Source organism: Mesoplodon bidens (genome assembly GCF_964165515.1).
Source record: "Mesoplodon bidens genome assembly, chromosome: 5".
Classification (NCBI taxonomy): domain Eukaryota; kingdom Metazoa; phylum Chordata; class Mammalia; order Artiodactyla; family Ziphiidae; genus Mesoplodon; species Mesoplodon bidens.
This window is the reverse complement of record NC_138161.1, coordinates 118,994,805-119,017,997: the sequence shown is the minus strand read 5'-3', so window position 1 is coordinate 119,017,997 and position 23,193 is coordinate 118,994,805. Positions and strand designations below refer to the sequence as shown.

The following is a 23,193-nucleotide window of genomic DNA, read 5'->3' as shown; positions in this document are numbered from 1 at the left end:
TGAAGTTCAGGGGGTTGGCTTCTTTTTTCTTGGAAAACAAATATCTCTGCCTATTTATGGGAAGAAAAACATCAGCTAGTTTGTCAGTCTGCAGCAGGACTGGTATGTTGGAAATGAAACACAAAGCTTTCCTCCTCTAACTAAATTTCACAGCGTGCTTAAGCTGAATTTCCCCATCTGGAGACTCTCAGACTAGACAAGCCTTACAAATTAATATGTGTGTATAGGTCTGGGGCCTGAAGGAAATGAGGTCAGGTCCAAAAAGGAATCAGGTGGCTGGCCACAAATCAGAACTTTAACATGGATTCACAACAAAGGGAGGAGATCTAATCCTGTAATTCACTGAAGAGCATTAGGACCATGCTAGGGTCCGGGATGAGGAAGCCGGAGAACAAAGTTATAAAGAGGGAAAGGATACTGAAGGACAGAAAATGTTTTCATCCAAGTACAATCCAGACTTTGATCCTCCTTTTAATCAAATCTTCTCTTTCCCCATCCCCTTCTCTCTCTCTCTCTCTCTCTCTCACACACACACACACACACACACACACACACTTCATGTTCTCTTTATGCAGGATATTTGTGCACTCATTCTACAGTCTTATTTCTCTCTATACTTTGTTTCTGAGAATGGAGGTCTACATCAAGGCATAGAAAAAGTGCTTTGATAAGGAAGCTAAAACAATTCAGGATGCATTAGTTTCTTTGTGTACCTCAAAGACAAAACTGAGATGTGTAGGAGCATTTCTAAGAACGTAGACAGGAGACTCACTCCCTTGAACCTGCTTTCTTAAGGTCCCCAGCTCATTCTCCAAAGATGTCCTTTAAGGCTTTGTACATGCCCTATGGTGAGAGAGTGGCATTGAATAAGAGTCCACCCAGGGATGTTCCAAATGCACTCTGTCATTAAAGTGCTGGTATAAGAAGTTAGAGCATTTTTTCCCTTGAGAATCTCTATGGCTTTATCCCTGGGCAAAGGTCCGAGCTTATTTCAAAAGTCCAAGATTGATTTTCGGAGAAGATAAGTGAAGGATTTTCTAGCTAACCAAGAAACATATTCTCTGATTAAATGTCAGATTAAGAAGAAAAAATACCCTACATAAGGTACTATGACAATTCTCTAAAAAGAAAGACTGTGAGAACGCAGATATTTTAGGATAGAGGGTTATAGCCTTCAGAATTTTCATTTTTTTAGAAAGTTCTTGTGGTTGATATAAGTTTAAAAATGTGTTCATGTGCAGAACATTTCAGATTCATTTATGCAGAATTATGTAACACTTGAAACAACTCCCTTAAATTCCCATGGATTATGCGGACACAAAACTTTACAAATTATATTTGTAAATATCCTTTCTTCTGTATCATCACAAGTTCTCAAAGTATACTAAATGTGGAAGTCAGTATGATAGTGCTGTCTCTCTTTTTTTTTTAAAGGAGAAAATAGTAGAGATATCCTTTTTATTATTCACTTGCCACCTCAAATACAAGTGATCATTTTCTTATGATTTAAAAATATTGTAATGACTGGTCCGTTCCCCATGATTTACTGTTACTAGCCCTCCATCGGATATGCCAAGATAAGATCACACGTTACTTATCTAAACACTTCTACAGACACGCTGGGCATTTTTAAAAGTTCACCCATTGAGAACTTAACCCAATTCTCTTTGAAAAAAAATGCAAGGTTGTTCCAGAAAACTTTCTCAAAAGAAATCACTTGTAACCATGGACCCTCTCTACACACCCCCCAAAAAAGATGAGACAAATCGACAGTCAGAAGACATATATTTATAGCCTCATCTTTCACCTCCTCCAAATTCTAGACAATCTTCTCTTTTTCACTTAAAAATGGAAAATGCGACAAACGTAAGCCCTTACCAACTTCCCACTTCAGAAGGCTGTTGTCTTCCCTCTCCATTTTTCCAATGACATACCAGATACACGCCATCCAGTGTGCAAGAAGGGCAAACATGGACATGAGCAGAGTCAGGACAATTGTGCTGTGTTGGGAATAACGGTCCAACTTCTGCAGGAGACGCAGAAGACGCAGCAGCCGGACGGTCTTCAGGAGATGCACGAGGGACACCTGCGGGGGAAAACAGAGCTGCGCAGTTTGGCTCACGGAGTCATTATAATCCACAACAGTCGCTTCAGCTACAGCCACTCTAGGAAGTTATTGAAATTAAGTATAATTGGGATTCCAACGCTGTGACCATTTTATGACCATTTCTATGTCGTTTCCTGATATATTATATCGGAAGTTGATAAGATAAAAGATGATAAGGCAATTTAATTTCTTTGAGTTAATACTTATCTTCCTTAATTAAGATGTACCTTTTTTTCTCTACCTATGTGACTGAAGATAATTTTATATATTCTGATATACAACTGAAACACATTATGGGATTGGGATTGAATAGAAGTTGCCTTCACCCCTTTCTTTTAATTTCTTTCAATTCCACTTCCCCTTCTCCATGTAAGGGAGCTGCGTTATAACAAAACTTTGTATAGACTGAAGTAAAACCCTGTAAAGTGGTAGCAAAAGTAACTTAGGTTTCTTATTTTTAAATAGTGAGACCTAAAAACTTGAGTAAGATCTGCTCACAAATACCAGTAGCACCTCCTGCCTCATGTGCTTAGCTATCGTCCTTCTAACATTATCAATAGACAAAGAAAACATTTGCCTGGAACACATACATTCTGTGCTTTCTGTTAAACAAACATGCTTAGGGAACCAAAATCAAATGGAACAAAATTTTGGAAAATCCTTTTAGATTCTGCCTCTGTTATGAACTAGAACAACAGACTTGTAGTTAAGGAGTTAGTTTCTTGACTTCAGGGCTCAACTGAAAAATGTGCACCATTGGTGTCCACCAGAAAGGTCAATGTCACTATTACAACACATGTGGTGCACTAATATACACTCTTTTTAATACCTTCCAAGAGAAAAGAAAAGTTAAATAAAACATTAACTCATATGCAAATAGAATCTGACAAGTTCCTTGACCTATTCTAATTTGGGGGGTGAACCATAAATAGAGGGTAAGGAAGCGGTTTGTATGACTACATCTAAGAATAATTTTTCCATTACAGGCAGAATCATAAACAAGGTCAGCTTCTTTTGAGAGTCTGCCTTTATAATTATCTGGAGTCAACTGACTTCTAATTTCTCCCTCCTCCAGCCATCTTCCCTTATCTCCAAGAAAAATGTACCTAGAGCAGTGCCTGACACATAGGAAGTGCTCAGTAAATTTGTGTTAAATGAGTGAATGGATAAGCTTTTATGTGAAGATGCAAAACACTCCAGGCTCACTATAATAATAGATATTCAATAAAAGTGTCTTCCACTGTAATCTTGTGAATTATTATATACTGAAATACAAAAACATCATAAGGATGGGAATTCCCTGGTGGTCCAGTGGTTAGGACTCCATGCTTCCATGGCAGGAGGCCTGGGTCCGGTCCCTGGTCAGGCAACTAAGATCCTGCAAGGTGTGGTGTGGCCAAAAAAACAAAACAAAACAAACAAAAAAACCCCCCATAAGGTCAATTGAGGAAGTTGCCAGGTAGCTGTGGTCTTTTATTCCTTTTTGTGGGTCTTCTGGGTAGAGTTTTACTTTCTTCTCCTTCATACTCACGTTCTCACCTATCATTTCTCCAGCTGATTGTAAGTCAGATGCAGTTTCTACTCTGTGGCTTAGAGGAATTACTAAGGGTGAAATTTATTTTATAGGTAGGTGAATTTCATAGATAGATAACAATTTTGTAAGTAAAGTGAATCCTGGAGCAGAACTCTCAAATGGAGGATGCCATCTGCTATGGACTGAATTGTGTCCCTGCAAATTTCATATGTTGAAGCCCTAACCCCCAGTGTGACGGTATTTGAGATGGGGTCTTTGGGAGGTAATTTGGTTTAGATGGGGTCATGAGGGTGGTGTCCTAAAGATGGGATTAATGCCTCTATAAGAATAGAACAGAGTGCCCTCTCTCTTGTTTGCCACCCACCCCAATCTCTCTCTCCCTCTCCTCACTGTATGAGGGCCACGTGAGGACGCGGAGAGAAGACAGCCGTCTACAAGCCAGGAAGAGAGCCCTCACTAAGAATCAAATTGGCTGAAAGCTTGATCTTGGACTTCCAGCCATCAGGAGAGTGAGAAATAAATTCCCGTTGTTGAAGCCATCCAGTTTATGATATTTTCTTATAGCTGCCTGAGTAGACTAACACACCATCTGAATATAGAGTATTGATGCAGGCAAGCTCCCCATTTTCTCTGGCCAGAAAGGGGATGTTTGAGGGAAGAATGTGAGGCTGCCCTTACATGAGAACAATAGTCATTTACAAAAATAAGGGACATGAGCCTGGGTGTCCAGGATGAGGCAGCCCTGGTGATTTCGCTGTCACTTAAAAAAATTTGTATTTATTCCTATCTGAGTCCAAAACCTCCGGTTATAAAATGTGAATTTTGGCTCTTGATGAATGACAGAAGAAAGAGGCATATTTGATTTCAATGGAAATATATCATCTGAAAAAGAGAAAGGACCTTCTTACTCTTGGGATGCTGCTCTGAATTTGTCACTGTTAAGAATTATAAGCACGTTGTAGACAGGTGCAAGACAGTGAATGATGCATTCATCAAAAACCTCTATCAAACTGCAGTTTCCCCTATTACCAAGTGGACATAACCACCTCCTGGCTATCAACTAGGGAAGAAAAAAGAGAAAGAAAAAAGTTAATTACCGTACTGAGGTCTTTCTAGGTATTAGACACTTGGCAAGGTATTTTATAGAAAAGTTTCCTTTTTAGGCTACTCAGAAACCCTGCAGGAATTTTAATGATTTTAGGCCTACTCTGATGTTAACTTTCCCAAGAAGTCACTCAGATGGTAAGTGATAAAACTTGGATTCATACTTTTGCCTTTTTACTCTAACATAATCTCTATGTCTCATTCACAATTTTATCTCTCGTCGTGCCTTTCATCGTGACTTATACACAGTAAGTTTTAATAAGTAAATGTGTGAGCTGCATGTAAAACATTTGCCATCAGCAGTTGTGGGCACAGCCAAAGCTAAAGCATGCAATACATTTTTGATGGTTGCCATGCATTTTTGAATGTCATCTATGGAGGTGCACTAACTGGAACCACTTTAGACCTGGAAAATCAGCCCCTTTGTTATTTTATTTGTTTGTTCCTGCTCTTCTTTTTGTAAGTCTGTGTAGTATAACAGTAGCATAACTTATGAACTTTTCCTTATAACTTATGCTTTCCTGGGAAGTAAATATAATGTTTTGAACAAGCTTTTCTATTCAAATCGAATATTTCATACTGACTAATATATTGGGAGGAATAACAAATTTATATGCCAAATGTTAAATGATCATATGCTCACCCCTGTGAAAAGCAGAAAAAAATATCACTGATAATAGAGAGAGATTCCTTACTTCTTTCCTCTTTTTCTTTCTTTCTGATATAGATGTTGATCTATAACTTCAAATCTTTATAAAGGATTTGTGCTGTATTTCACGAGGGAGAACGAAAAAGGGTAGCAGAAGCACAGTGAAAATGTACAAGTATTTTAAATTCATCAAATTATGAGAATTAGCCCTTTTCAAAATTATTTACTTGTGTTAATTTTAGACAATGGAAATTTTAATCATATCTAAACATTTTACTTATTTTTTATTTTATAGACTTTATAGTACATGATATATATATATATATATATATATATATATATATATATATATATATGTTTAAAACTATCCTATTTGTTCAGTGCCCAAAGAGAAATGGAATATAAAAATGATTATTAGTATTTAGTAGCAGAGCAAGTTAATTTACAGCAGTCTATGAAACACCATTTATTTAACAATTCTCCAGGATAATTTGGAAAATTTTTCTTATCATTTTATGAATTATCTGCTTCTTCAGGATAGTTTTTGGCAGTCTTGCAAAAGCCTTGTTTTAACTCATTACACTTTCATTATAGTGTACTTATCTAGTCAAATTCAATCTTGAAAAGCACTTTAAAAAGATCGGATAACAATCCAGTTTAGCACTGATTGATATTATATACTAGATTTTCCCCAGAGCTTTCCCTTCAGTTGAGTTATAAACCTCTTAATGATGTTGACACTCTCAACTTCCCAACTTCAAAAAAAATTGAAAGAAACAGAAAAGAAAAATACTATTATACAGGCAATTAACAAATGCACAAATCTGTACTATATAGTCAGGAGTTTAGTTCAGTCTTCGTTCTGAAGTCAGTAATGATTGTATTTGAAACACTGATCACTTTGTTTAATATTGAAAACTATGCTATTAACTTCTTGATAGAGAATATAATTTCTATGGGGTGAGGTTTGTCAACTGAGTAGGAAATATGTTTAACTTGAACTAATGTCTAGTAAATTTTTGCCTGCTAAAATTGGTTACTCTGGCAGCAAATTGTATTACTGGTCCAAAAATTCTCTTATACCTTCCTAAAAGTCTCTCTATTTATAAGGGAACACTTAATGCTTTTAAGAGTGTCAATCATTAAATAGTAAAAATAGCTATGACTACAAGTGGGCATACTTTCTTTCCTGTAAGAAATCTGAGAATAAAAGTTTTAGATGAAGAAAGAGGATAAGTTACAAATATCAATAAAAATTCAAGAGGAGTCTTCCTTGGTGGTGCAGTGGTTGAGAGTCCGCCTGCCGATGCAGGGGATACGGGTTCGTGGCCCTGTCCGGGAAGATCCCACGTGCCGTGGAGCGGCTGGGCCCATGAGCCATGGCCGCTGAGCCTGCGCGTCTGGAGCCTGTGCTCTGCAACGGGAGAGGCCACAACAGTGAGAGGCCCGCGTACCACAAAAAAAAAAAAAAAAAAAAAAAAAAAATTCAAGAGGATGCTTGGTTTACATTGGTCATTTTATCATTTAGATTTTTGCTCAATCCAGCATTTTTACAGGGACTTCTAAGAAGTAGTTGAATTCTATTTTAATTTCAACCTATCTTTCTATCTTGATAGGTCTTCTGTTTGTTTTGCCAATGAATAATGAAATATTCAAAAGGTAGCAAGTAAAAGTCATAAAAGTAGAAGAAATCTTCAAACTCTCCACCAAATTCTTGAGGGGAATATCTGGCTCAGTAACATAAAGTAATGCTTCTATTCCTGCAGGTGGTTTCCTTATCAAAAGATTTGTTTAGTGAGTCAATTTGATGATAAATTCAAGCTTTTGATATCCTGGTTCTAGGTATTTACATGATTAGAAATGGGTAATACAAATTTCAGAAAGGAAGTAACTCCTTTAAGTGGAGAATCTGGCCTGCATATCATTGGTGACCTTGGCTTCTTTATTAAATAGGGCACAAAATCCTGGACATACAAATTGCCACAAACATTTAAAACCTGAACATGTGAAAAATAAGCACAGGGGTAAAACCAACCTTCAAGGTCATGTGGAAGGGAGCACTTTACTCACCACTGTGACGTTGAAAGCATACAGGAGATCAAAAGGCAGGGCAGCAATTAAATCAATGATGAACCAGGTTGTGACATAGTGGATGCAAATTGATCTTGCTTCAAAGATAACTTGGCCAGACTTGCTGACATAGGTTGTTCGAAAATTTAAAATAATATCTGCTTGAGAAAAAAGGATAGAGTAAGAGCATTTAGGAGAAAGAGAGAGAGGAGAAGGAAAGAAGGAAAGACAAGCTAAGAGAGAAGATGGAAGGAAAACAGGCAGGTGGGGGTGGGGAAGGAAGGGAAGAAGAAAACTATATTATATTAGACTAATGGTAACCTCTTAACGTACTTTAGATTGACAATATCCAAAATACTCTTCTTGACAGATCCAGCTCAACTCAACAAACAGGTATTGGAGAAGGGCGAAGAAAGTATTTTTTGATCAGTAATACATTCCAGACTTTGGGCCACACGTTAACATAATTAAAATAAATAATAATAACAACAACAACAATAGGCAACACTTACTGAATGCTCACTGTGTACCAGACATTGTCCTAAGAACTTAGCTTACATTGTTTCACTTAAAGAGAGCATCTTCCACCGTAGAAGATGATGTTAACATAGCAGACAGTACATAGTAGGCAGTATTAGCAGAGGCAGAAACTAAGTCTCGGTGGGAAAAGTAACTCATCCATGATCATCTTGCCAACAGCGGCAGAGACGATTCTGAACACAAGTATAATTTGCAGTCCATGTTCTTTTTATTTATTTTTTATCCAGTAGTACTCTATTCCGTGTAGAAAAGTTTTACTAATCTCCATATGTTTATGAAACTGATCCTTGCCCTGAAGGTGTTTGTATTCACAAAATACCAGAAGGTTCTTCTTTGGATTTGTAGGTTAAACTCCTCATTCCATTTAAATGGAAGATATAATCATTTTCAACCATTCCTTACATCGTCCTTTTAATATATTTGTATTTTATGTTTATTTTATATTTGTATTTATTTTATATTTATATTATATTTTACTATCTATTTATCAAACTTTTTACAATATATGATATCCTTGTGAGGGCTGGTCAAAGGACAAAGTCATAGACATGTGGACCATCTAGAGTTCAATCCTGCCACCTAGGAATAAACTTCTGAGTCTGTCACATAGTTCCTGGGTTAAATATCATTAAAGCACTGGAAAAGGTTATCTTTTCTTTAATTTGTTTTAGAGTTGAGTATGACCAAGTTATGGAGAATTTTGGGATGGGTGCATACACGTAAGTGTGATGAAGGCTGATCATTTTCTGCACTGGCAACCCCAACAGAAACATATTTGTCTGTGGGACTTTGTTCTTAGGGAGTGTCGTGATTCAGTGACAAAGATCAAAGGAAGGAATTTGGGAAGGAAGTACCTCAAAGAGAATAGGACTTCAAGGAGCTAGGAAACGAATGCTAAGCTCTGAGTTACATAATTTTTAAATGAATTGGAGTACTCTTTACAGCTAATATAAACCATTGCAAGTACGTGGAATCGTGTCATGTGAGGTTAAGAACTTATTGGTATCATGATCGTAATGATAACAATAATAAAGATTACAATAATGTGCACTTTATATTTGTAGATCATGTTTACTCTTCACTTCACATCACATATGAAGGAGAATTCTAAGATGCCCCCCACCCCCAATCCCCTGCCACCACCCTCACTCTCCTCTGATCTCTTCCCCTTGGGTAAGGGTAGATCCCCTGAGCATGATGAGGTATGAAGGTGTGATCACGTAAAGACAGATGATCTGCATGGCCTGCCCTCGTCAGGTGAGACCTTTAAAGCAGACCTTTCTTCATCTGGTGTTAAGGGATTGGAAAGCAGTGAGGCATGCTCTTCCTGACCTGGAAGGAAGCAACTGCATATTATGGGGAGGGCCACATGGCCGGGAACGGCAGGCAGCCTCTAATTGCTGGGAAGACCCCTCACTGACATCTCACGAGAAACGGAGACCTTAGTCCCACAACCATAAAGAAATTTGCTCAACAGCCACATGAGATTGGAAGAGAATCCTGGGCTCCAGGACGGACCACAATCTGACACCTTGATTTCAACCTTCTGAGGCCCTGAGGAGAGACTTCAGCTAAGGTAGATCTGGACTTCTGACCTATAGAAACTATGAGATAATAAACGGGTATTGTTTTAAACTGATGTGTTTGCGGTAATTGGCTATGCAGCAATAAAAAACTAATACAACATTTAGTAAGTCATCTGGTTCTCATTGTAGCCTGTGAGATGAGATAATACAGGAATTCTGACAAAACAAATTACTATTACATTATTATAGATAACGCATATGTTCTTAATACGAACACAGTGCTGTTCTACGACCTTTATAATCATAATCTCATTGACTCCTTACAACAATGTTAAGAGGTAAGTATTTTTATTAATCCCTTTTACAGATGAGAAAACTGAGGCAGAAAAGACATCAAGTGATCTGCCCAGGGTCACACATGATGAACTAAAGCTCAAGATTAAACCCCTCAGCTAGTTAGTGAAAAGAGCAAGACCTGGACTCAAGTCTCTTAAGTTCCAATTCTGTGCTTTGGGTTTTGGTGCCTCAACAGAGACCAGTCACATCTCAGATCTGGAAGCAAGTTCTAGGTGACTCAAAAAGAAAACATTAATTGTTGTAGACTATTGTGAATGACCTAACTTATTAAGATGGTGTTATTAGAAGTCATTTTTGTCAAAAAATAAAAATATTAAAATACTTCCATTGTTAATACTGAGAATATGAAAGGATGAAGCTAGTCGATAAGCCACTCACAAAGGATGAACAGAATCCCAAGGTGATTTCCACTGCAGAGTAAAAGTGCTATCATGGCAAAAAGTACCAATGCATCCTTGAAGTATGGCCACCAAAGGGGGCTGGGAGCTCAGGGGAATGTTGTGAAGTTGTTAGGGTAGGAGGTGACCTTTTCATTCTTTCTCTTTAACTTTCTAGACTCATGTATTTGTGCATTAGCCAAGAAATTTAACAGCTTAGACCAGCAGCTGTTGAAATAAAGCAGTCGATAAGTAGTTCATTATCAAATTGAAGGAGTAATTTTGTGTATTTACTATTTGTGTAATTGTGTACTATTGTGTACTATTGTACACAATTGTGTACTATTGTGTACTAATTGTGTACTATTACTATTTGTGTAATTGAGTTAGTAATTTTGTGTATTTACTAACTTTGTGTATTTAATAACCGATCACCAGGTTCTACCACAGATTTTACAGAAAACCCACTGCCACCATCCACATACCTGGGGTGCTCTCCTGAATGGAGGAATGGAAGAAATGATTAATTGGTCTTTGGTTGATTGATACAGTAAACATTTTTAAAGCTATGTGGTTGACTAAAGAATAAAATAGAGGTGCAGACTTCTGAACAGAAAAAATATTTTCTTGGATGAGTCATTACAAAATATTAGCTTAGAAAGCTTTTTAAAAAATAATCTGTTACTCAATTGAGTTAATTGGATGAAATGAAGATGTGTTTATTTTTAAGTTTAAAAGGAAGTAATGGTAAGACTTTTAAACACAAAGAATGTTAACAGCAAAAGAATACAAGCTATCTTTTAAATTTATGGATACAAATATATTTTTGAAGTACTTGAGTACTTTCAGGTTTATTTTCAGGGAAAAAACCTAGATATGTATTATATTCTAAGATTTCTAGGACTATGGTATCATATAAGGACTGTAGGTTTGAGTGAATGATGATTATTATTTTTATTTATTTTTTAACTCTTTTAAAAATTTTATTGAAGTATAGTTGATTTACAATGTGAGTATTATTTTTATTTATTTATTTCTTTTTAAAAACCTTTTATTCTATATTGGAGTATAGTTGATTAACAATGCTGTGTTAGTTTCAGGGGTAGGGCAAAATGATTCAGTTATACATATGCATGTAGCTATTCTTTTTCAAGTTCTTTTCCCATTTGGGTTATCACATAATTATTTTTAGATAGCTGATTTTTTTTTAAAACCTAATTTTGTCACACACATAATAATAGACATAGTTCTGTTGTACTGTGATTTACAAAACATATTTTCATGTTTATTAGTTTGTGTTGTTCCCATGCCAGCTCTCTCAGGTGTACTATCACTGACATTTTACTAATGACTCAGGAGATTTAAGGAAATTGTTTAAAGTCATGAAGAGAGTAAGCAAGAGAGAAACAAGACATCTTTTGACAGGCAATTCCATTTTCTTTCCATTATCTTAAAGATTTACTGCACTTTCAAATATATTTTAGGGACAATACCAATAGGTTAGAGCAGAGAAATGTATTTCCGATTTTAGCCCTTAGATTCAATTCAGTATTGGCAGCGCCCAGGTAAAAGAATATTATATCAGAGTCACAGAATTGAATGTGGGGGAATGAACTGTCTTTGATTCTGGAAATACGAGGATTAAGCATCTGTCCAGGGAGAACTGAGAAATCACTCTGTGTTCTCTCCACTGATAAAGATGTGGTGGCAATGTAAATGTTCCCTTAACGGAAGGGCAGAAATGGGGAGCACACGTTCTTTCAGAGTAAGGGAAACACAGAATAAAATTAGATTGTGATGAGGGAAAAAGGAGCCTCCCAGATCTGGTGTTCCTCATAAAAGAACCACGGGGGCGAAGAGGAGATTCACCAACTATACTGGGTCCAACTGCTCTTTCCTCTGTAGTTATCTCACTTCCCATAAAGTTTTACACCTTCAGTGAGTTAACTCAGTGACTCATTCAAATGTTGCAGTAAGAATGTGGTCTCCTCCAGACCCTAACCCTAACCTTCCTAAAAGGCAGCAGTATGGTTTTCATTCTGAGATATCTAGAAAGTATAATGTTTTTCAACTTTAAGTTGAGAAATACATGAAAATTCATTAATATGGAAATTTTTATATTTAATTTTTCTTGTTAATTCCATTTATTATCAACGTATACAACTGTCTATAAGCACACATACACACAGTTTGAATCAGGAAAAATATTTCCAAAACTATAACGAATTGAGTCATACGAATTTAGCATTTAGAAATGTTAATGCCTCACATATGTGTGTATGCATAAGCAGTCTCTTGTGGCACATGGTGCTGGTATCATGTGAAATGAATAAACAAACAAGGTAATAGAGAATTACCATATATACATACATACATGTGATTTACAGAATTTCAAAAAATTGATCATAATATACCCCACCAAAATGAGGCAGACTATAATTGAATTCTTTTATGATTCAGATCCCGCTGAATTATTTTGTAGGATAATCAGTTTACCTTGCTGTATTTAGGTTTTACACAAGCATGATGAAAATAAAGACAAATAATAGAGAGATAACTGTGCGTGTTTTGTTTTCATATGGTTAAGACCTCCAAAAACTAGTGTTTCATTTCTCTCTGTCACTAAAAGGTTACATATGAGAACTAAAAGACAAGAAGATTAAATCCAGTTTTTCCAGTTTGATTTCCTTGAGAACTATGTAATTAGAAAGTACAAAAAAAAAAAGGTTAAATTTGATATGGCACAAATTAGTAGATTTCTTTATTAGCATGCATGCCAGATGGGAAATAATTTAAAAATAATATTGACTTACTTGTTAAAAAGTAAATTAAAATAGAATGATGTGCATGAGAGCATATGCACCAAATACAAATAATATCTTCATTTAGCCATTTCTTTACAATTTAATCAATATAGTACAGCGAGGGTGGAGAGAGATTTAACTAAACAAGCTGCCGACTAATATACTAAAGATACCCAGTTTTTTTCCATTGCTTGTGAGACACTCCTCTGAACACAGTATGATTCCACAGCAAATTTGAGTTGCACGTGTGGGAAGAATGAATAACTGGGGGTTGATTAATGAAGAGGCTTGAGGGACTCAAAATCCTAAGAATGGCTGTAATTGATTGCTAGGATTAGTGGATGAGATTTTCATACCACCTGATCCTTGCTCATCTTGTCAGTATTTGTCCCTCCTGCTTACCTTAAATGAGAAGTTCATGGAAAAGAAAGGGCAGCAGACAGAGGGAGAAGCAGCAGTTAAAAGCAATTGCCTGCTGAAGAAAAGGTAAGGCTGAAAGAATGCAACCAGGTGGGTTGGGTGTGGTCGATACCACCATTGATTTCTGCTTTGTACCAGGGTCATGGTGGACTCTTACATCAGTTTTGACCCTCAACGTCAACATCAAATGGAACAGCCAGAAAAGAGGTCCTTCCATCCTAACTTCTCTTTGAATGGAAGAACCCCATCCATGTCATGCTTCATAAGGATGCGGTCAACAAGGCCTTGAATGCTTCTGGCAAGGGTGAGCCCTATGCCTTTTGTGAGCGCTGTCTTAGTTTGACACATCCTTCCTACTTTCCTCAAATAGGTGTCTTCTTCCTTCTAACTCCCTCTCCTTGGTTCTAATTTTGTCATTAGCAGCAACACAGAATACGTTGTACCTTCCAACCCAAAAGCCCTTCTTATAAATATTCGAAATAAGGCACCACGGTCTTTCCATGCCCCAGGCTGTAGATCTCCAATTCTTTCAACTGTCTCTTGCTGATATGGTTTCCTCTTCTCAGTCCGGATGCTTTTCTCTTGTTTGGTGGTTTTCACAGCAGAGTCTCATGGAAGATAGGGTTTAGGTTTTTGCCTCTTCCTTCCTTCCTCCCTTCTTTCACTCTCTCTCTTCTTTCCCTTCCTTCCTTCCTTCCTTCCTTCCTCTCTTTCTTCCTTCCTCCTTCCTTCCCTCCCTCCATCCCTCTCTTTCCGCTTTTCAGGCTGAATTTTTATTCATTTTACATAGTGAGTTGCCCCATCAATTTTTATTTTGAAAAGAAATTTTCAGGTTTTTAACACAATAAAGAAAAGAAAAGAAAATCATTCACGTAGTTGACTACTGTCCTTTTGGAAGTAAGGTAATGCAATGGTAGCAAACTATGCCATCCTCAAATATGCCACTTCGGAATAAGAATTATTTTGAGCTGAAGGCAACTGAGAAGGAGCAGAAGCCAGAAAATCTCCCTGCCCTCTTCCTATTTGCCTAAAAGCGGGACATAAATTTTCAAAAGTGTCCCTGCTCTCTTCTCTACCAGGAAAGACAAAAGTTAACCCCCAGATGTAGCCTGTCCAGTGGGAAGACAGTAGCAAATACTCAGCAGTGTTTTCAGAGTCCTCATTATTCCACAGTCTCACCAACACTCGATGCTGTCACACTTAAAAATTTTTGCCAATTGGGTGGTAGTATAATATTTCTAGTATATATTTAGAATTGTTTTTTCTTTTAGTAATGCAGCCTTAGTAAAGTGCTGGGGAATCTTAAAAAAAAAAAAAAAACTCTTGTTACTATTAGTTAAAGTAAAATTTTGCCAAGTTAAATTCCCAAATGTTGGTTTTTTTGTACACATTGCTCCCAATTGACTGCTTCTAATTTTTACTGGAAGATCTAAAGCATAGCTATAACTTTCAGCTTTGCAACATCCTTAAGAACTAAGAAAATGTGTCAATTGAGGACCCGCTGTGCTCTTTGCCCTGTGCAGGGTTCTTGGCACTCAAAGATGGACAAGGCATCCAAAAGAAGCATGCCTCTGATGGGGACCATGGACTCCCATTTTTATTATCTGAAGCACCATCTGTGAATATGCTGGCAGGTCAAAGGACACAGCACACATTCCCAGCAGATCTCTAAGAAAACTCCCACTTATTGTCTATAACTATTTTATTATACTGACTTTGTACATTGCTTTCAATTTATTGTATAACATTACCTTCTTTAAAAACTTCCATATAACATGTACACTGGTATGTGTAAAAACTAACAATTTCGGCTCCATATAAGTTATCCACTTTCAGGTGCTATGTAACTCTAAATTAGGTATTGAATTTTGGAATTACTTGATCATTTTTAGGAAAAATAATTTAATGATTCAACATAAACTATTGAAAAACCATGATTTATGCATACACTACTTAATTATAGAAAGTCTTTTGGCATACTTATCCTGTTTATAGTTGTAGTTTTTGAGAGGTAAAATTTCCAAATTTAACTCCAATAGAAAACATAAGGACTATAACATCTATAATATTCAGTCATGAAATTAAAAAAAATAATAATTAAAGTCTATTAAATTCATATGAAGTAAATATTAGTTATCTAAGTAACAAAACTTAGAATTAATGAAGACTAAGATAGACAACAAAAGATGTGCTAACGAGAGACCTTCAAGATGGTGGAGGAGTAAGACGTGGAGATCACCTTCCTCCTCACAAATACATCAGAAATACAACTACATGTGGAACAACTCCTACAGAACACATATTGAAGGCTGGCAGAAGACCTCAGACTTCCCAAAAGGCAAGAAACTCCCACGTACCTGGCCATGTGGCTGACAGCGTCTTGGTGCTCTGGCTGGTGTCAGGTCTGTGGCTCTGAGGTGGGAGATCTGAGTTCAGGACATGAGTCCACCAGAGACATCCTGGCTCCACATATTAAATAGTGAAAGCTCTCACAGAGATCTCCATCTCAATGCTAAGACCCAGCTCCACTCAAAGACCAGCAAGCTACAGGGCTGGACAACCTATGTCAACCAACTAGCAAGACAGGAACACAACCCCACCCATTAGAGAGAGGCTACCTAAAATCATAATAAGGTCACAGACACCCCAAAAAGCACCACCGGATGCAGTCCTGCCCACCAGAAAGACAAGATCCAGCCTCATGCACCAGAACACAGGCACTAGTTCCCTCCAAAAGGAAGCCTACACAACCCACTGAACCAACCTTAGCCTCTGGGGGCAGACACCAAAAACAACGGAAACTACAAACCTGCAGCCTGCGAAAAGGAAACCACAAACACAGTAAGTTAAGCAAAATGAGAAGACAGAGAAACACATAGTTGATGAAGGAGAAAGGTAAAAACTTACCAGACCAAACAAATGAAGAGGAAATAGGCAGTCTAACTGAAAAAGAATTCAGAGTAATGACACTAAAGAAGATTCAAAATCTTGGAAATAAAATGGAGAAAATAAAAGAAATTAACAAGAACTAGAAGAACTAAAGAGCAAATAAACAATGATGAACAACACAGTAAATGAAATCAAAAATTCTTTAGAAAGAATCAATAGCAGAATAACTGAGACAGGAGAATGGAGAAGTGACTTGGAAGATAAAATAGTGGAATTACTGCAGAGCAGAATAAAGAAAAAAGAATGAAAAGAATTGAGGACAGACTCAGAGAGCTCTCAGACAACATTAAACACACCAACATTCTAATTATAGGGGTCCCAGAAGAAGAAGAGAAAAAGAAAGGGACTGAGAAAATATTTGAAGAGATTATAGTTGAAAACTTCCCTAATATGGTAAAGGAAAGAGTCAATCAAGTCCAGGAAGCACAGAGAGTTCTATACAGGATAAATCCAAGGAGAAACACACCAAGACACATATTAATCAAACTACCAAAAATTAAATACAAAGAAAAAATATTAAAAGCATCAAGGGAAAAACAACAAATAACATACAAGGGAATCCCCCTAAGGTTAACAGCTGATATTTCAGCAGAAACTCTGCAAGTGAGAAGGAAGTGGCAGGACATATTTAAAGAGATGAAAGGGGAAAACCTACAATGAAGATTACTCTACCCAGCAAGGATCTCATTCAGATTTGATGGAGAAATTAAAACTTTTACAGAAAAGCAAAAGCTAAGAGAATTCAGCACCACCAAACCAGCTTTACAACAAATGCTAAACGAACTTCTCTAGGCAGGAAACACAAGAGAAGGAAAAGACCTATTATAACACCCTCCCCCCAAAAATTACAAAAATGGTAATAGGAACATACATATCGATAATTACCTTAAATGCAAATGTAGTAAATGCTCCAACCAAAACACATAGACTGGCTGAATGGATCCAAAAACAAGACCTGTATATATGCTGCCTACAAGAGACCCACTTCAGACCTAGGGACACATACAGACTGAAAGTGAGGGGCTGGAAAAAGATATTCCATGCAAATGGAAATCAAAAGAAAGCTGGAGTAGCAATTCTCATATCAGACAAAATAGACTTTAAAATAAAGACTATTACAAGAGACAAAGAAAGACACTACATAATGATCTAGGGATCAATCCAAGAGGAAGATATAACAATTGTAAATATTTATACACCCAACATAATGGCACTTCATACATAAGGCAAATGCTAACAGCCATAAAAAGGAAAAGTGACAGTAACACAATCATTGCAGGGGGCTTTAACACCCCAATTTCACCAATGGACAGATTGTCCAAAATGAAAATAAATAAGGAAACACAATCTTTAAATGACACATTAAATAAGATGGACTTAAATGATATTTATAGGACATTCCATCCCAAAACAACAGAATACACTTTCTTCTCAAGTGCTCATGGAACACTTTGAAGGATAGATCATATCCTGGGTCACAAGCCTTGGTAAATTTAAGAAAATTGAAATCATATCAAGTACCTTTTCCAAGCACAATGCTATGAGGCTAAATATCAATTACAGGGAAAAATCTGTAAAAAATACAAACACATGGAGGCTAAACAATACACTACTTAATAACCAGAGATCACTGAAGATATCAAAGGGAAATAAAAAAATACCTAGAGAGAAATGACAACGAAAACACAACAACCCAAAACCTATGGGATGCAGCAAAAGCAGTTCTAAGAGGGAAATTTATAGCAATACAATCCTACCTCAAGAAACAAAAAAAACCTCAAATAAACAACCTAACCTCACAGCTAAACCAATTAGAGAAAGAAGAACAAAAGAACCCCAAAGTTAGCAGAGGGAAAGAAATCATAATGATCAGATCAGAAATAAATGAAAAAGAAATGAGGGAAACAATTGCAAAGATCCATAAAACTAAAAGCTGGTTCTTTGAGAAGATAAACAAAACTGATAAACCATTAGCCAGACTCAAGAAAAAAAGGAAGAACACTCAAAGCAATTGAATTAGAAATGAAAAAGGAGAAGTAACAACTGACACTGCAGAAATACAAAAGATCACCAGAGATTACTGCAAGCAACTATATGACAATAAACTGGACAACCTGGAAGAAATGGACAAATTCTTGGAAAAGCACAACCATCTGAGACAGAACCAGGAAGAAATAGAAAATATAAACAGATCAATCACAAGCACTGAAATTGAGACTGTGATTAAAAATTTTCCAACAATCAAAAGCTCAGGACCAGATGGCTTCACAGGTGAATTCTATCAAACATTTAGAGAAGAGCTAACACCCATCCTTATCAAACTCATCCAAAATATACCAGAGGGAGGAACACTCCCAAACTCATTCTATGAAGCCACCATCACCTTGATACCAAAACCAGACAAAGATGTCACAAAGAAAGAAAAGTACAGGCCAATATCACTGATCAACATAGATGCAAAAATCCTCAACAAAATACTAGCAAACAGAATCCAACAGAACGTTAAAAGGATCATGCACTATGATCAAGTGGGGCTTACACCAGGAATGCAAGGATTCTTCAATATACGCAAATCAAACAATGTGATATACCATATTAACAAATTGAAGGAGAAAACCCATATGATCATCTCAATAGATGCAGAGAAAGCTTTCGACAAAATTCAACACCCATTTATGATAAAAACCCTCCAGAAAGTAGGCATAGAGGGAACTTACCTCAACATAATAAAGGCCATATATGACAAACCCACAGCCAACATCGTTCTCAATGGTAAAAAACTGAAACCATTTTCATGAAGATCAGGAACAAGACAAGGTGGCCCTCTCACACCACTATTATTCAACATAGATTTGGAAGTTTTAGCCACAGCAATCAGAGAAGAAAAAGAAATAAAAGAAATCCAAATTGGAAAAGGAGTAAAGCTGTCACTGTTTGCAGATGACATGATACGATACATAGAGAATCCTAAAGATGTCATCAGAAAAGTACTAGAGCTAATCAACAAGTTTGGTAAAGTAGCAGGATACAAAATTAATTCACAGAAATCTCTTGCATTCCTATACACTAATGATGAAAAATCTGAAAGAGAATTTAAGGAAACACTCCCATTTACCATCACAACAAAAATAATAAAATACCTAGGAATAAAATTACCTGAGGAGACAAATGACCTGTATGCAGAAAACTATGACACTGATGAAAGAAATTAAAGATGATAGAAACAGATGGAGAGATACACCATGTTCCTGGATTGGAAGGATCAACATTGTGAAAATGACTATACTACCCAAAGCAATCTACAGATTCAATGCAATCCTTATCAAATTGCCAATGGCATTTTTCACAGAACTAAAACAAAAAAATTAACAATTTGTGTGGAAACACAAAAGACCCCGAAAAGCCAAAGCAATCTTGAGAAAGAAAAATGGGGCTGGAGGAATCAGGCTCCTGGACTTTGGACTACACTACAAAGCTACAGTAATCAAGACAGTATGGTATTGGCACAAAAACAGAAATAGAGGTCAATGGAACAGGATAAAAAGCCCAGCGATAAACCCACGCACATATGGTCACCTTACTTTTCATAAAGGAGGAAAACATATACAATGGAGAAAAGACAAACCTTCAAAAAGTGGTGCTAGGAAAACTGGACACCTACATGTAAAAGAATGAAATTAGAACACCCCCTAACACCATACACAGAAATAAACTCAAAAGGGATTAAAGACCTAAATTTAAGGCCAGACACTCTAAAACTCTTAGAGGAAAACAGGCAGAACACTCTATGATATTAATGACAGCAAGATCCTTTTTACCCACCTCCTAGAGAAATATAAATAAAAACAAAAATAAACAAATGGGACCTAATGAAACTTAAAAGCTTTTGCACAGTAAAGGCAACCATAAACAAGATGAAGAGACAACTCTCAGAATGGGAGAAAATATTAGTAAATGAAGCAACTGACAAAGATTTAGCCTGCAAAATTTACAAGCAGCTTATGCAGCTCAATATCAAAAAAACAAACAACCCAATCCAAAAATGGGCAGAAGACCTAAATAGACATTTCTCCAAAGAAGATATACAGATTGCCAGCAAACACATGAAAGAATGTTCAACATCACTAATCAATAGAGAAATGCAAATCAAAACTACAATGAGGAGAAAAGGGAACTCTCTTGCACTGTTGGTGGGAATGCAAACTGATATAGCCACTATGGAGAACAGGATGGAGGTTCTTTAAAAAACTAAAAATAGAACTACCATATGGCTCAGTAATCCCACTACTGTGCATATACCCTGAGAAAACCATAATTCAAAAAGAGTCATATACCACAATGTCCATTTCATCTCTGTTTACAATAGCCAGGACATGGAAGCAACCTAAGTGTCCATCGACAGATGAATGGATAAAGAAGATGTGGTACATATATACAATGGAATATTACTCAGCCATAAAAGGAAATGAAATTGAGTTATTTGTAGTGAGGTGGATGGACCTAGAGTGTGTCATATAGAGTGAAGACAGAAAGAGAAAAACAAATATTGTATGCCAATACATATATATATGGCATCTAAAAAAAAAAAAAGAAAAGTTTCTGATGAACCTAGGGGCAGGACAGGAATAAAGATGCAGACGTAGAGAATGGACTTGAGGACACGGGGAGGGGGGAGGGCAAGCTGGGATGAAGTGAGAGTGGCATGGACTTATATACAGTACCAAATGTGAAATATAGCTAGTGGGAAGCAACCACATAGCACAGGGAGATCAGCTCCATGTTTTGTGACCACCTAGAGGGGTGGGATAGGGAGGGTGGGAGGGAGACGCAAGAGGGAGGAGATATGGGGATATATGTATATGTATAGCTGAGTCACTCTGTTATACAGCAGAAACTAACACACCATTGTAAAGCAATTATACTACAATAAAGATGTTAAAAAAAGTGGTAATATAATTAGTGCTTGCCCCAGCATGAAATCCAACACATATATCCTCATTAGAGAGAAAAATTTTAGATTAAATAATGAGAGCTTTTATAGTTGCATAACATTTTACATTTTAATTAGTACTTTCATATTCAGGTTCATACTTGAGGAAAATAATATCCTGAATATTTATGATAGTCTTTAGTGTTATTTGCCAAATCTTTCTGGCTTTCAACCTCCTGGTATGATTATATTTCCTACCACTGGAAGAGATTAAGCATGTCTCTGTGACTTGCTTTGGCTAAAATTATGAGAGCAGGAGTATCCTGAAACATTTCTGGGCAAAGTTTTGAGAGCTTGTATGCAATTCCTCACATTTTCTTCTCCCTGCCTTGATGATCACGGAAGCACGTGACAAGATGGGGCCTCTATCAGCCTGGGATTCCGAGTGACTACAGGGCTCAGAGTTCACAGCTGATTCACAACAAGCACTTAGCATGAGGGAGGCACAAATCTTCGAGAGTTTGAGCTTGCTTGTTACCACAGAAAACCCTTGCCCATTCTGAGAGACATTCTTAAAAGGCTGTAGAGAAGAGTGGCTCACAGTGAGAATTTGTAGTCAGGGTCCAGGGTTGTAGACCACTGAGCAGGTATTAGTTGTCTTTGCTGTTATTCCTACCAGTAGTGCTAGTGCCGTTCTATAGGCTTCAAAAACTGAGGAACAGGGACCATGAATGACTTATCTAAGGTTGCCTGATGTATTCATACTATTATTTTTATTGTTACTTTATAGACATAATTATGGCACAAATACTATAATGGCGTTAAAATGACAATAAAATAATAATAAGAAAAATAATAACAGGTACATTTATTAAATTCTTGCTATGTGACAGGATTTAAGTACATATATTAACTATTTTGAAATTTAGGTAATTTTTAGAGTCCTAAAAATTATAGCATTTTGACTATAGGTTGCCATATGTTCAATTGTTCAACGTATTTAAAAATGTCTTATTTCAAGAATTACATATATACTGTAAAGTACACTGGTGTTAAATGGATGGCTTGATGAATTTTCCCAAAGTTGACCATCTTTGCCATCAACATGGATAGAGATATAACTAGGACCAGAACCCTAGAAGACTTCCATGATCCCATCCAGTCGGTAACCCCTCCCAGAGTCACTGTTGTCCCAATTATCATAGAATAGTTTTGCTTAATTAGTTGGGAACTCTGTATAAAAGGAATCATATAGTAGGTACTCTTGTATATAAATTCTTTCACTAGACATTGCTTATGCGATTTTCATCAGTTTGGTACCATGGTACCATGTTTACTTGTTTACTGTTTTTTATTGCTCTATAGAATTTCATTGTATAACTATAAAGAAATTCATTTCTTAATTTTATTGTTGCTGAAAATTTGATTTGGGTTGTTTCTAATTTGGGCTATTACAGTTAATGCTCTTAGAAACAAATACATGCATACATACATACATGCATACATACATAAATACATAAATATGTGTGTATGCATGCACACAACACCTATACCTTTCCTTGTACAAGTGTGTGTCTGTTGATTCTATGAGTCAAATTTCTGGGTCATAAAGTAATTATATATTTTACTTTAGTACGGTGGCAAAAAGTTTAACAGAGAGACTGTACTAATTTACATTTTTACATACAGTGTATGAAATTTCAGGTTGCTCTGTATCTTTCTGCTACCGTGGTAATAATTTGTCTTTTTTTTTGCCATTCTAGCAGTGGTGAAATTATTTTCATTTTCCTCATGATATCGAGCACATACTAACTGCACATTTGGGT

At 36.6% G+C, this 23,193-nt stretch overlaps 1 protein-coding gene across 1 annotated transcript in view; it reads right to left on the bottom strand.

The window, feature by feature from the left end:
- KCNH8 (potassium voltage-gated channel subfamily H member 8) overlaps positions 1–23,193 on the bottom strand; it is a gene marked incomplete at both ends in the record, with an annotated part of 333,350 nt that overhangs the window by 107,409 nt on the left and 202,748 nt on the right. The window contains 2 exons of the mRNA XM_081235814.1: positions 1,879–2,086; positions 7,465–7,622. Of these exons, the coding sequence (XP_081091940.1) occupies positions 1,879–2,086; positions 7,465–7,622 (366 nt within the window). The remainder of the gene's footprint in view (positions 1–1,878; positions 2,087–7,464; positions 7,623–23,193) is intronic.